General features: G+C 30.4%; 1 protein-coding gene across 1 annotated transcript in view; it reads left to right on the top strand.

Annotated features, from left to right (window-relative positions):
- The first annotated feature begins 3,444 nt into the window (after positions 1–3,444).
- Positions 3,445–16,845, top strand: part of LOC114330619 (uncharacterized) — a 30,521-nt gene continuing 17,120 nt past the window's right edge. Inside the window, exons 1-2 of the mRNA XM_028280016.2 lie at positions 3,445–4,179; positions 15,755–15,979. Of these exons, the coding sequence (XP_028135817.2) occupies positions 3,692–4,179; positions 15,755–15,979 (713 nt within the window). The 5' untranslated portion in view covers positions 3,445–3,691. The remainder of the gene's footprint in view (positions 4,180–15,754; positions 15,980–16,845) is intronic.

The following is a 16,845-nucleotide window of genomic DNA, read 5'->3' as shown; positions in this document are numbered from 1 at the left end:
ATAACTCAAATATTAGTATTTGAGTTATTTTCAAGCAATTTCTGTAAAAAAATTTGAGTCACCTCTCAACGTCCAAATGTACTAATATTTTTACAGATGCGCCCTGGTCTAAAAGTACAGGGCAAAATACCAGTAGGAAGACGCCAGAACTCATGGCTGAAATACTTTAGAAGATGGTTTAACCACTCATCCGCAGAAATTTTTCATGCAGCAGTTTCCAATGCTACAATTCCCATTTGGATTGCCAGCCTTCGAAAGGAGACGGCTCAATAAGAAGAAAGAGAAGCATATTGACCTGCAAGCACCCGGTTTCCTCCATTTCGTTTTCAGGTTTAGGGATGAGGTTGAGGTTTGTCGCTTTCCATACGGTGGGAAATTTTTATCTTTTAATAAGAAATTGTTATCTAAGAAAGCAGGGTTTCTTTCCCGCTTCCATTATCTCTTTCATTGTGAAACCGTGTTGCTTCCTCTAATACTCTCCTGCGGCTGTTCTCTATCTTAAAGGTATTTTGTTTGAGTTCTCTTGCTGCAATCTTATGTGCGTACCTCCAGATGTTATTTACCAGGCTTTTCCAGAGTTTTCAGCACCTTTTCTTTTTTGCTGTTTTTCTCTGTTTAGTTGTCTCTTTAAGGCTTTTAGTTTTTCGATCTCTTATAACAGGTTTCATTGAAGAAAATATTAAAATTTGAGCTTGTTTCATAAATTTTTCGGTTGTCCATTAAAATTTGCGGATAGGCGTAGCTAGTCTTAATAAAAATTAAGCTATTAAAAAAAAATTATGGTAGAGAAGCCGAAGCGGAGATTTTGCGCGTTACTCGAGAGCGTCAGAAAATCACATGAGGAGAAACCTTGTACCCTGTAAATGTACCCCTACCATATGGACTCTTAATACGGAGGCGCGTGTGACAAGGTAAGTAAGTTAAGTACATGAAGAACAGTGTAAACATATTTTAAATATCTGACGATTTGAGCTGGGCGTAAGGAAATGGGCGAGTCACAAAATTTGACAAAAAAAGCGAATGTTTCGCGAAATGATCATCAGATCGAAAAACTGAAAAATACGGGTTCAATATTTTTCAAAATCTCTCGAATGATACCAAACACGACCCCCCCATGGAGGGGTTGGGGGGTAACTTTAAAATTTTAAATAGGAACCCCGCAATATTTCGCGAAATGAACATCAGATCGAAATACTGAAAAATATGTGTTTAAATTTTTTCAAAAATTTATCAACAAGCACGACCCCCACGGAGATGGGGTGGGGTTTACTTTAAAATCGTAAATAGAAATCCCCATTTTTCATTGCTGATTTGGATTCCTAACGTAAACGTAAAAATAAGTACGAGCATGAGCCTTTACTTTACAAGCCATGAAGTTGAAACTTGGCAACATCTAAGCGTAGACCGGTTAATTCTGACAGTTCTCATTTATTTTTAAATGTTTTTAAATAATATTCACTGTATTTACAGAAAAACTCAAACATTTTACAATATTTCGTGCTCCAAATTATAAAGAATATTAAAAGGTATGTATTAAGATGATTTTAGTTCAATATAGTATATTTTTATATACTATATTTTATAGTATAATATATTTTTATATAAACTTACGTGCATATAGAAATGCGTCCACTTAAAATTTTTGTCATTTTTGATGTCTTATATTTACTAAACCTGTTGGCCGATTCAAGTGATTTTTTTAATATGTTATAGCCTGATTCTTTAACAATACGCTGTAATAATATTGTTGCTAAGCAGTTAATTCTAAACCCCAACACTTCACATCAAACCATGTGAGAAATTGTTGTTATAGTTATTTCTAGCGATATTTGTATATAATTTACAATAAGATATTATTTATTTAAAATAAAGTATTTTACACATATTCTTGTTATTGGTTTTTTTTTGTATAATAATAATAATATATTAAAACCCAACTATAGACTCTGGTTTTCTTAATAACATTCTGTTTTTTTTATTATTTCGTTTATGTTGGATAATAAAAAAAAGTTAGCTACTTTAACAACTAGATTTTTATTCTTTATCAATAGGGCTTTTCATCGATTGTCATTTGTTTCGAGCTTCTGTCATGTGTCACACAATATTAATAAATCTACGTCATACCTCTTTGGTTTGTGTCGTGACATACCAATAACGTATGTCGTAGATATATTAATATTATGTGACACATGACAGAAGCTCGAAACAAATGACTGTGAATGAAAAGCCCTATTCAGGGTGTTTCTAAATAAGTTCGAAAAACTTTAAAGGGAAAGGAACAAAATGCAAAATTTTGACGCCTGTCAAAATTTTCAGTGTATTTTAAATGCAATCATTTTTTTCGAATCCTGAGAAAACTAATAAGTATTTTTGAAAAATTTAAACGCTGAATGAACGATTACTTTATTACCGAGGGCCGAAAGTCCCTTAGAATGAATGAAAAGTTGTTTTTGAATGACATATTTAAAACTAAAAATCACACTAAATTTTCTTAATTTTTCGCCCCTGTAACTTATTAAAATAAACATAGAAGTTTTCAGGGACTTTCGGCCCTCGGTCCTAACGTAATCTTTCATTCTGCGTTTAAATTTTTGAAAAATACTCATTAGTTTTCTTAGGATTCGAAAAAAATTAATCCCATGTATATTCTTGTTATTGGTTTTTTTTGTATAATAAACGTTACTTACAAGGAAGTACTTTTAATTTTATTTTGTACAAACTTCTAATTAATAATATTTTCTTGTTCGACTCAAAAAATACTATAAATTTTACCAGAATTTCTACTTTAAAATTGTGTTTTCAAAAGCGGTAGTCCGAAAGTCGGACTACGCACGTCATTAATTGTGATGTTGCCTTTTTCTCTTCATGGCTTGTTAAGTAAAGGTGGCTATGGTACGAGCCATTTTTCGAATTATGGACAGATGGCGCTATAACCGGAAAAAAACGATTTTTGGAAATGCAAAATTAAACTAAAAAATGGAAAGTCCCCACTAAAATGGAAAACTTAACTTTTTTGGTTTTAGGACTTAATCTTCACAACCCAATAGGTCCCCATGACGCTTTAGTAACTGCAAATGTAGCATCCAATGCCTGAAAAGTCTTCCACTCAAGGCATACTGAGCAAAATAGCGTAACGCGCGGGCTCTCAATAGGTGGTCTATCTATCTCTTTTTTAAAGTGATCTCGCGCATGTGACAGACAAAGATGCCTAGACCAGTCAAAAGTGAATATTGTCCATTGAGGGAGTCACACCTCGATGCGGCCTCGAGCGGCCCATATCTTGCCTGGTCTACCCATCATTATGTCTATGCTTTCACTTCTCTTCCATTGTTCCATTAAACTTAAAAAAAAAAGAAGAAATAGTTTCCCACTTCCCCCCACGTTCTGTAATGTAGTTGACAGTTGACATTGACAGACAGGTTCAGTTGTGGAGAGTTGCGTTGCAGATTGTAAACAAAAGTAATACAAACAATATTAGTGACTGTGACTGTAGATTAAATGTGTTGATAAAATATTTTAAATTTATAAATTGTATGACATCATATTGTTTCCTAAGTACTTCACATAAAGAAAGTCTTATAATTTCATAATAATAGTATTACAAATTTTTTTAAGACTTAATTGTTGTCAATAACCATATGAGTATAAGAAAAGGTGACTTTGGTATCTGGAAAAGATAAAAACTTCCAAGATGAACGAATACGAATCTTTCACTAACTATCCATTTCCTACAATACAGCCTCTAGAAGTTGGTGCCAGACAGGAATTTACTGCTAATCAAAGCCATCAAAAAGACTCTTTTTTTGGTTATAAACCACAGGAAATTGCCCTTCGACCTGATGCACCAGAATTTATTCCTTCATGGCTAAAAGAAGGATCAAACTCTAATTTATCTGAAGCAGAAGATCATTGTCAATGTGTGCCCACTTTTACACCAAATTTTCAGGTTGATGATGTATTAAAAAGTTCCCGGGTAAGAGGTGACGTGATTAATGAGAGGGAGCAAATTCGAAAAAGCAGTGTATTTGATTTAAATAAGGTAGTAGATGCCCCTGCATTTGAACCTGGAAAACATCATGCTGATATTGTAAAACCATATCAAGATCTCTATAACAACAATAATAAAGCTCATTTTCACACAGATAAATCACATCACCATCAAAACTCCAATCAATTTGGGTAAGTATAGTTCTTTAATATTTTTGTTCACTTCCCATTTTCACATTTTTGAGCCACTTGAAAAGTGGATAGAGATTCGTAGATTTTCTAACTAGAACTAATGTTTTTGAGATCGGAGTACCTTAACCAGTGAAGGAGGTTACTTATAAATCATGTGGTATATGAATTATAAATATTTTTAACATTTAATTTAAATCAAGAATTGTTTTCATCAATAGATAAATTTACTCATTCAGTGAAGTTTAGTAATTCTACTCTGACTTGTAGTGCAATTACTGAAGGTTTTCACCTTCAATTTCATTTAATCCACATCGATTTTCATGAAAATTGGTGAGTAGATTAGGGATACCTCAAGAAGTAAAAGGGACATGGTGCCAATTTGCCACTTTTGGATGATCTGTAAGCTACCCCTTCTCGGAAATGAAAATTACTTTTTTAAAAATAACCCCATAAATCGATAGAGGGACAAATTCTAAGCAAAATTTGTTAATCAAGTTATTAAAATAAAGAAATACCATAGCCAAAGTTTTAAAGCAGTTTTTTTTATAATTAACTCAAAAACTAAAAGTTCTACAAAAAAGTTATTACCAAAACTAAAGCTAATAAAAAATCAAATAAATTTCTTACTTGAAACGCATTTTAATATCAATTCAAAGTGCGTTATAGGTAATTGAATGCATATATTTTTTTTTTCAGTTAGTAGGTACTCAAATCTATGTATTCAAGCTTAAGGGGGTCGTCTAGTGTCTCGGGTGAAAAAAATCGATTTATTTTTTTGCATAAATATTATCTAAAATATGTGTAGAAGACGTGGGTAAAAGGATTTTTCGAAATTGAAAGTGGTTAAAAGTTACAACCTTATATCGGAGCAGGTATATGGATAGCACGGGAGCTCGCTCAGTGGGGCGTGTCAGCGCTGTCACGTGACAGTTCTCGCATCGACCATTCATAGAGACTCTTGAGCGATTTCGCAAAAGAAGCCTGGGTTTTAAAGAGAGAACATAAAACGGCTTTGCAGGACTTTTTTGAAGAAGAAGGTGAACTGTATGGTCCAGGTATAGCAGATTGATGGTGAGATCATTTTTTTATTATTTACTTTCAAACGCGTTTTTCTCGAAACACGTTTTTTCAATTTGCTGCCATAAAATCTCAAAAACTATTGAACCGATTTTGTTCAAATTTTCATAGTATCTTTATAACATATATAGCTATACAGTGAACTAAAATAATTGAGATTGCTTTGTTAGATTTTTTTAATAGCTAAATAGACTCCCAAAAAAGTGGAAAAAATTGAATTTTTTTTGTAAAGTGTGCAAAAAAATTATTTTTTTGAAATACTGACTTTATTTTAGTTCCATGTAGAGCCTGAAGTCTCACAATTCAAATGGTGTTTGATTTTTTGATTTCAGATAAGCAGAACAGCCGAAATCATGGCAGCAGTTGAGAAACTTTTTTTTTATATGTGTCCCTGTTGGCTGATGTAATTAAAAAAAACACTATATCGACTTTAAAAAATTCATAAAGTTTGTTAAAATGTTAATAAATATGATATAAAAATTATAGATTATTTTATTTAAATCCTTTTCTAAAAAAAAAAAATTCCCAACAAAGCGTTAAAAATACCGCCTAGACACTAGACGACCCCCTTAAACAACGGGAAAACGATGCATTTTTTAACATACACCTACTAACTTATCACTTGTCAAAGTACTCAGAAATACCCATCAAATGAGCTCCAGAACAAGTTGGTTTTATCAAAATTAAACAAGTTATGATGAAAATAAGAGAATGGTTTCGAATTTTTTAGGAAACGGTGAAAAATAAAACATATGCCATTTCCACAAAAATTAAAATTTATAGTAATTTATAATTTATAAGAATTTCTTTTTTTTTTAGAATAAGTAATAACCTCAAAAATTTTGACCTGTTTAGAATGCAAATTTTTGAAAAAAAATGTGATTTAAAAAATCAGAATTTTTCAAATTTCAGCAAATTTCATTTTCTTATGATAATAACTCCAAAAATACTTGATATACGTAAAAAAATGATACAGAACCAAATTTTAGTTTGAGAACCATGTAATCGCGGCCCTTCAACTTTTTATATTCAAAAATAATAGCGATTTAAAAGATTAAATTTAACACTATTTTATAACCCTTTACCTTTCAAATAGTTTTTGGATGAATCTGATGTCATAAAGATTAACGGAGTTATTCTAAAAGAAAACAACATTTTTAGAGCATAAATTTTGATGCTATCAACTTCTTCCTTAGCTTATTTGATAGGTATTTCTGAGGACTTTGATAAGGGTTTAGTAAGTATATTTTATAAAATGCATAATTTTCTCGTTATTTGCATGAATAATTAGAATAAATACACATTTAATTATCTATAACTGGCTTTGAATTAATACTAAAAGGTTTTTCAAGTAAGGAATTTATTCAGTTTTTTACTAGCTTCAATGTTGGCAATGCTAACATGTTTATAAAAACTTGTTTTTGAGTTATTTATGAAAAACCAATTTAACACTTTACGTACGGATGGCATACATGTGAGCCATGATACAATAACAGAAGATATGACTTGGAGCAAGTAGGCGGGGCCAACGTAGCTACGCCACTCTGTGAGTAGATCAGCATTATATTCAGTGTTGTCGTATAGTAAACACTGTTTATTTTTGTGTTTAAGGTGAATATTTTACTTATAATTTGTTACACTTTAATCAAAAATATTATATTCATAGTTAGATTTGAATAGTCCTTAGGAGGTGTGATCATAAATATAATTAATGAATAAGAGAACTTAAGTAATAAAAAAATATAACTGATGGGCTTCATAACTATCGCAGCTTTAACTTTTTTTATCATTTAACACATTACAATTTTATTGTTACCTTTATTTCATCGTCAGTACATGTATTATACAGGGTGTATAATACATGTATTATATATATATATATATATATATATATATATATATATATATATATATATATATATAAAACAGATGAAATAGAGAATGTGGAAAAATCCTAAAAAAAAAAAAAATATATATATATATATATATATATATATATATATATTGTTGTGATCTGCTTCTTATTAATTTTATATTGATTATTATTTATTTAATTAATCATTTAATTGTCGCAAATCATATATCAAAATTGAATAAAAAATCTCAGGGTGCCTTTTTATATATAAAAAAAGAAAAAAAAAACCAAATTATCTTACGTTATATTTATCTTCTCTCGTGGGTTCAGTATCTCTGAGTTGATCCTAATCGGGATAAAATAGGGAAAAGAAATAAAGCAAACTATTAAAATAAAAATACAGAATTGTCTTTTATTTATCAAATTAATACTCTGAAAACTATCGAATCTAAAAAACCTGTGGACACAGATGTCCGAATGAAATTTATACCACTTAAAATTATTATCTATACAAAAAAACAATTTATCGGTTTGTTCCCGATGACTTTGGTAAAACAAACTAAACCAAACAAATTTATTTTTTCGCAAGATTACCTATATTTACTATTTATATTTTGAAATATTGGAATTTTAATTCATATGCTTTTTGCTCAAAAATTTATTTCCCGAACATAAAAATCTCTTTCACATAAATTGACTGACCTTTTGCTTCCCTCACTCGGATGTCTTCTCGTGACCCCAAACAGCTCTCCCTCGTTGATTATGTTAAAGGCTACTCATCAAAGCCTCTCTCCGTTGTCCAGCTTCAAAACTGTCAGCACACCAGCACTAATTCTCCAACAAACCGTGTTTCTTTGACACGTTCTCGATTCAAACAAAACTCCAAAAATTCTCTGCTCTCCTTCTCACAATACTACAGAATCAAAGAGGTATTTCGTCTCGATTTGATCTGTCGCTCGTTCCACTTTTCAACACTATTCTCCACTATCAACCAGCCACTGATATATGCTAACTATTTCTGCACTTAACACGTCGAAACCGCTCTTTCTCGCTGCCAACAACATAATGAATAAATTTTCAACCTCTCTCAATCATTCAATCCATCTTTTCCCCTTCCACATTCCAAGAATCAAAATATTGACTTTTCCATTTGACAAACAACAGTCACCCTCAAATTTGTTCCGACAATCCTAATTACTTTCGGAGAAACTCTCCCACATATACTCGTATTGAAAAGAAGATATTAAAATTCCAACTTTCTTTTCAATTATCAATTACAAGGAATTGATAATCACCTATACAGTAAACAATTTTTTTTCATTTTAAATCTAAATACATAGTTCTTTTCACTTTAATTATTCACAAAAGTCTTTAATGGTTCCGCGGAAAGCTCGTTAAAAGAGAAATCTATTTACATCCTAACTAAATTCTAATAAATTTTAAAACAGCTCAATATACAGGGTGTATCAAATTTATGTACCCGCGTTATTAAAAAAATTTAATTTAATTTTTATTTTGCTTTTGATTGATAAATTGAAAACACAATAACATCCCCGCCTTGTTTTGAGATAAAATCAGTATTAATAAGTGCAACAAAAATATGATTTTCTCTCGACAACAACACTTTTCTATTGTGTCAAAATATTGAGTCCCACCTGAAAAACAATTGCTTTCTTTTTCCCAGTGTCTGTACTTAGATGGGATAGGGTAAGGTTTCGATCGAAAATTTCCTAAGTCTTTAGTTTCCAATGAATTTCCATACTTTTTGGCTGCTCTGTTTTCTTCATTTATTAAATTTTCACATTCCCTCAATTCTCTACACATGTTTATTGTGTATTCTGTCTTCTCCATTTTGCATACTTCCTCTTTAAATACCGCAGTTTCAATTGTATCTTTTCCGCCTTCTTTTTCTATTCTGATCTCTTCTTCTTCTGGGCTCATCTCATCTTTTGAGGAATTCCAAGCTTCATTTTCCTGGGTAAATCTTTTTTTTTCTTTTTCTTCTTCTGGGCTCATCTCTTTTTTCGAGGAATCCCAATCTTCATTTTCTTTTATCCATCTTCTTTCTTCTTTTTCTTCTTCTGGGCTCATCTCTTTTTTCGAGGAATCCCTATCTTCATTTTCTTTTATCCATCTTCTTTCTTCTTTTTCTTCTTCTGGGCTCATCTCTTTTTTCGAGGAATCCCACTCTTCATTGTTTTTATTTATCTTCTGTTGCTTTCTCCTCTTTCTTCTTTGTCCCTGCTTCATTGCCAAATTCATTTCCACCGTTTGTTTTTTATCTGTATTATCCTTTTTCCGTTTCTCATGTTCCTTGTCCATTTCCAGAATGTTAGGTTCTTCTTCTTTTCCATCTGTGATTTTCATCGTGTTATTTTTGAAATCTATCACCACATGCTTTTCTGACAATTCATCCACTCCTACGATCATATCATGCATCATGTTTGGCATTATAACACATTGTAGTGCATAGAAATTCTTCCCCAATCGAACCTTTATTCGTATTCCTTCATTTATTGTCGCCAAAGTCCGTTTATTTGCGCCCACTAAAGTTACCTTAGGAATTTTGTAAATTAAATTCGTCAAATCAACCTCTTCTATTATCTTCCTGTTAATCAAAGTAATTTCTGAACCAGTATCAATCATAATTTTAATCGGTTTCTCATTTATAAAACCATCTACAAATTTTAAATTATATCCACTTCCTTTATCATTATTTCCTGCTAATTTAATAAATTCCTTCGGTTGACAAAAAATTCCTGTTTGTTCTTTTGTTTTTAGTGAGCGCCTTCGTGAAAAAACGATTGCTGTTCTTCTTCGCTTATTCTTTCATCGCTTTGTCTCTCATCCTCATATTCGCCTATTTGCGTATTGTTTACCGCTCTTCTATTTTCTCTCGGTCTGTTGGACCCGTATCGGTTTCCACGATTTTCCTGTTCATTCCTTCTATTATCATTTCTGTCTCCTTGATTTGTGCGTGTATTATTTCTATTCTGGTTTTCTCGGTATCTGTCTTCGTTCCATTGCCGATTTCTTTGTTCATAGTTTCCTCTTCCATTGTCTCTATTTTCGTTTTCACTTCTCGGAATAAATTCTCTTCTTGTATAGTCTCTCCGAAAGTTTTGTCTTCTATCTCTATAGTCTTGATTTTCGCGTTGTCTATAATTTTCTTGCGATCTTCTTATTTCTCTTTCCCTCATTTTTACTTTTCGTATTTGTAAAAATTGGCACAAACTGTCGATATCTTTGTAGTTTTGTAGAGTTATGTGATCTTCTAAGGTATCTTCAAAATGTCTGGCTATCAGTTCTACTAGCTGTTCGGATGAATAATTGTACTGTAGATGTTTTGCATTATTATATAATTGTAGTGCATATGTTATCTCTGAAATACCCATTCTATCATGGTACCTCCCATTTTGCAATTCCTTGTTTATTTCTAGCTGTTGTATTTTTCCCCAGAAAAAACTCAGGAACTTTTGTTCGAATTTATGCCAATTGTCCAATTCTTCTTCTTTGCTATCGAACCATAAACTTGCCTCATCTTTAAGATGGTTCCTTATCGTTTCTTTGGCTGTCTCGAAGTTACCGATGTGTCGTATTTTCTTTTTCAAATTGTTTATTTTACTGGGTGTAATTTTTTTACATCCCCGCCAAATCTTATTTTCACATCCTCTGTACTATGGATAATCGTTTCCCTTCTTTCTCCGAAATTTTGTTGTTTTCTGATATCATCAATTAGTTTTTCATTATTTCGGCATCTTTCTTCTATTTCTTTCTTGTCTTCTTGTAAAGCATTTTCAAATTTGTTTTCCAACTTATTCTCCAAATTTTCTAGTTCCTTTTTCTGGCAATTTGTTAACTCCTCCATTTTATCTTGAATTTTCATTTCTTGTTCTTTCATGTGGTCCTTCATTCTCATTTCTTGTTCTTGCATGTGATCTTTAATTTTCATTTCTTGCTGTTCTATCTCGTTTTTCATTGTTGTCAAACATCCTTTTATTTCCTTTTCATACTTTTCTATGCGTTCCTCTATTTTCTTATTATTCTCTTCTATCGCTTGTTTTGTTTCCTGTTGATTGTCATCCATTTTTTGCTCCACTTTATCCATTTTCTGTTCCATTTTTTGTTGTGATTCATCCATTTTTTGTTGTGTTTCATCCATTTTTTGATCTATTTTTTGTTGTGATTCTTCCATTTTTTGTTGTGTTTCATCCATTTTTTGATCCACTTTTTGTTGTGATTCATCCATTTTTTGTTGTGTTTCATCCATTTTTTGATCCATTTTATCCATTTTTTGTTGTGTTTCATCCATTTTTTGTTGTGTTTCATCCATTTTTTGTTGTGTTTCATCCATTTTTTGATCCACTTTTTGTTGTGTTTCATCCATTTTTTGTTGTGTTTCATCCATTTTTTGATCCATTTTATCCATTTTTTGATCCATTTTTTGTTGTGATTCATCCATTTTTTGATTTGTTTCTCTTTGATTGTCATCCAGTTTTTGTGACTGGAGTTGCATCAGTTGTAATAGTTTATCTATTCCTGATAATTCCTGATTTTCTGATGCCATGATTGTTGTTTCGAAAATGTCTTCTTGTTCTAAATGTTCTTCTTGTTTTTTGTTTTCTTTGCTTTTGCTTCTGGTTGTTATCGACATGTAGTTAAAATTTATCCCCGCCTAATATGAAATTCGAAAATACCTTGTATGCTGTCGAGACGAAAATTTTTCTCTCCCCAAATATAATCAATTTATCCCACAAATTTTTAAATATTTCAAATCTCGAATCAATCAAAAATAAAATAAATATGTAAAAACTGTACCTAGATAAAAAATTAAGTCACACAAATATTTCAAAATTTTTAAATATATCAACTTTTTCCGACGGGCAAATAAATTTTCCTTCACCTGTTTTTCCGTTTCCTATTCCCTTCAAATTCCCAACCAGAGATACTTTAATGCCCTAACGTTGGCTCGCCATGTTGTTGTGATCTGCTTCTTATTAATTTTATATTGATTATTATTTATTTAATTAATCATTTAATTGTCGCAAATCATATATCAAAATTGAATAAAAAATCTCAGGGTGCCTTTTAATATATAAAAAAAGAAAAAAAAACCAAATTATCTTACGTTATATTTATCTTCTCTCGTGGGTTCAGTATCTCTGAGTTGATCCTAATCGGGATAAAATAGGGAAAAGAAATAAAGCAAACTATTAAAATAAAAATACAGAATTGTCTTTTATTTATCAAATTAATACTCTGAAAACTATCGAATCTAAAAAACCTGTGGACACAGATGTCCGAATGAAATTTATACCACTTAAAATTATTATCTTTACAAAAAAACAATTTATCGGTTTGTTCCCGATGACTTTGGTAAAACAAACTAAACCAAACAAATTTATTTCTTCGCAAGATTACCTATATTTACTATTTATATTTTGAAATATTGGAATTTTAATTCATATGCTTTTTGCTCAAAAATTTATTTCCCGAACATAAAAATCTCTTTCACATAAATTGACTGACCTTTTGCTTCCCTCACTCGGATGTCTTCTCGTGACCCCAAACAGCTCTCCCTCGTTGATTATGTTAAAGGCTACTCATCAAAGCCTCTCTCCGTTGTCCAGCTTCAAAACTGTCAGCACACCAGCACTAATTCTCCAACAAACCGTGTTTCTTTGACACGTTCTCGATTCAAACAAAACTCCAAAAATTCTCTGCTCTCCTTCTCACAATACTACAGAATCAAAGAGGTATTTCGTCTCGATTTGATCTGTCGCTCGTTCCACTTTTCAACACTATTCTCCACTATCAACCAGCCACTGATATATGCTAACTATTTCTGCACTTAACACGTCGAAACCGCTCTTTCTCGCTGCCAACAACATAATGAATAAATTTTCAACCTCTCTCAATCATTCAATCCATCTTTTCCCCTTCCACATTCCAAGAATCAAAATATTGACTTTTCCATTTGACAAACAACAGTCACCCTCAAATTTGTTCCGACAATCCTAATTACTTTCGGAGAAACTCTCCCACATATACTCGTATTGAAAAGAAGATATTAAAATTCCAACTTTCTTTTCAATTATCAATTACAAGGAATTGATAATCACCTATACAGTAAACAATTTTTTTCATTTTAAATCTAAATACATAGTTCTTTTCACTTTAATTATTCACAAAAGTCTTTAATGGTTCCGCGGAAAGCTCGTTAAAAGAGAAATCTATTTACATCCTAACTAAATTCTAATAAATTTTAAAACAGCTCAATATACAGGGTGTATCAAATTTATGTGCCCGCGTTATTAAAAAAATTTAATTTAATTTTTATTTTGCTTTTGATTGATAAATTGAAAACACAATAATATATATATATATATATATATATATATATATATATATATATATATATATATATATATATATATATATATATATATATATATATATATATATATATATATCAACAAATGAAACAGAGAATGTGGAAAAATCCCCTTACGAATAACTCACACATCCACTATTTCGGGCTGTGTGAGTTATTCGTAAGGGGATTTTTCCACATTCTCTATTTCATTTGTTGATTTTGTTACGATTGGTCGGTGAACCAACTTTGTATCTTTTGATCACTGAGTGTGTTCAAAGATTGACTTCTTTTTTGTTTGTTTATATATATATATATATATTATATATATATATATATATATATATATATATATATATATATATATAAATGTAGGCTTTTTAAACCTAAATTTAAACACCCTTATTAAAAGCTACTTAACGGCCTGATTTCAACGACCCATATCATGTATGGTGTATTATGTATAATACAGGGTGAAATTTTGAAATTACAGTGTATGGAAACCACTTATGGAATAAAATTGTTTGTGTCCTTATTTTAGAAAATTATAAAAAACGCTAGGATACGTCAACTTTTAAATTTAGATATGCTCTCTTTAAACATTAATTAAAATATACGGGGTGATCCACACAAGTCTATCATAGTCCATGATCTTTAATTGTAATGAAACACCCTATATATTTTTATGTTTTTCGAATTTGCTAAATAACTTCATCACAAAAAAGTATATTGTATAGGGCCTATTATGAATAATGCAAGATGAAATTTTAAAATTATATAGGTTAAATTTTCGTCAAGATATTAAATAGGTACCTACATAAAATTTTGAAATTATCTAATAATTTATCATACTTTAAATAATAATAAAGTATGTATATAATAATGGTATTTTAGCTAAATAAAGACATATATTTTCTAAACTAAGTATAAATAATATTTATTTTTTTTTTGGTTTTGTATCATTAATGTCTTGACGGAATTTATGAATAATTTAAAAATTTCACATTTTCAAAATTTCACTTTATATTATTTATAATGGACCCGAATAATACATTTTTTGAGATGAAGTTATAAAGTAGCTTCTAAGCACATAAAAATATACAGGGTGATCCATTAAAACTAAAGATCATGGACTATGCTGTACTTGCGTAAATCACCCTGTAAATTTAAATCTGTTTGTAAAGCGCCCATTTAAATTTAAAAGTTGACCTGTTCCGGCATTTTTTATAATTTTTAAAATAAGGACACAAACAATTTTATTCCATAAGTGGATTCCATAGTTAATAATTTCAAAATTTCATCCTGTATTGTTCATAATTCACCCTACACGATATAGTAAGTTGAAATCAGGTTGTTAAGCAGCTTTTAAAAATATAAAAATATACAGGGTGTTCTATTAAAAATAAAGCTCATGGACTCTGTTTGACTTTTATGAATCATCCTGTAAATTTAAATTTGTGTTTAAAAAGTGCAGAAATCGACGAGTATCAGCGTTTTTATAATTTTTCGAAACAAGGACAGAAATCATTTTATTATACAAGTGCCTTCCACACTGTATAATTAGACATATGTTGCCTAATAATAAAAAAAATCATGTTTCTGATTGATTTTTATTATTAGAATATGTTCTCAATAATTATATTTAATCATACTAAAGAAAACAGCACTTCTAGAAAGTTTCACAACTGATATTAAAAGCTAAAATCTTCAAATCATAATGGCAATGCATTCGAAATTTAAAGGATCTACTCACAACGTGACGTCATGCGCGACCTGAACGAAATTAGGAACGCTCCATATCATATCTTGTGTTATTGTATCATGCATGTGAGCCACATAGTGCCTCCACCAATGTGCGGACAGCTCGCATGTATGCCATTGGATATAATATGAACTTCTAAGATGAAAATTAATTTAAGTTCAGAGTATGAGTGTTAACTCATTACATCCGCACTCAATGTGTTAAAACATGCATTTTTTTCACGAAAAATGAAAACCTTTGAATAACAACTCAAAAACTATTTGTTTATTTTAATAACTTTATATAACAAATTTTGCTTAAAATTTGTCCCTCTATCGACTTATGGGACTATTTTTAATAAAATAATTTTCCATGTCAACTTTTGGTTCCTTTAGGTATCTTCTAATCACTCACCAATTTTCATGATCATTGATGGATATTCAACAAAATCAGTGGTAATAACTCATCCTCCTTCAGTATCTGCACTATTGGTATATAACGAATTTCATTTAAGTTAATTTAATTTAAGGAATGGAGCAGAGACACATATCGTTGAACCCCAACTGCATAAAGTTAAAAACCCAGTTTATCCACAAGTTCATAGCACATTCCACAATATAAGTACAACTAATTATTATGGAACTGTAAAAGCCAACCCTAGTCAAAATTATAATACCGAATATGAAACAAGAAAAGCAATTGACGGAAATATTGGTTATGGTTATGATGGAAATATTAGTTCTACAGAAATTGTGTAAGTATGTCTTTTGTAGATGTTTATACGTTTATCTTTATTCCTGCCCTCAGTGCCTTCTGTTGGCCTATACCACTTTTTTCTGAATACAACTTACAATTACTTTATAAGAAGATATTCCTGTAGTTTTCTCCTAGATATTCCTGTAGTTTTTAAACCAATATTGTATGTATTAGATGAATATTTTTCCAATATCTGATATTTAATAATATAATAATGTAGTACTGCAATAATATCACAACATAATTAATATAATACACAATACATCTATGAAATAAGATATTATATAATATAATATCATAATACCAGCATTAATAGAATAAGACAGTGGTTGAAAAACTTATTAGCCAAAGAGCCAAATATGAACATTACAATTTAAAAAAATTAGGAGCCAAATCTACTTGTTTAGTAAACTTTTATTACACTAAATAAGTACTACACTCAATAAAACTAAATTGTACACTTAAGAGGGTAGGCACAAAATATTGGTCCAATGCTATTTAAATGCATTTATTTTTTTCGAATCCTGAGAAAACTAATAAATATTTTTAAAAAATGTAAACACAGAATAAACGATTACATTATTACTTACCAAGGACCGAAAATCCCTTAAAATAAACAAAAAGCTTCTTTTGAATTAAATATTTGAAATTAAAAATCACACTAAATTTTCTCTTTTTTTTTCACCCCTGTAACTTATTATTCAAATACTCTTCCTCGACATAAACCCGACAACATTATTGATCTCACTTTTGAAATTCTTGATTGCCTCCGAAAATAGCTGGGCATCTGAGTGATTTACAACTGTAGCGATTTGATTCACGCTGACAATTTCCTACAAAATTTCGATTTACAGTTACATTGTG

Source organism: Diabrotica virgifera, chromosome 3 (assembly GCF_917563875.1).
Source record: "Diabrotica virgifera virgifera chromosome 3, PGI_DIABVI_V3a".
In the NCBI taxonomy this organism is placed as follows: Eukaryota; Metazoa; Arthropoda; class Insecta; order Coleoptera; family Chrysomelidae; genus Diabrotica; species Diabrotica virgifera.
The sequence above is the reverse complement of the archived record's forward strand: the minus strand, read 5'-3'. Positions and strand labels throughout refer to the sequence as shown.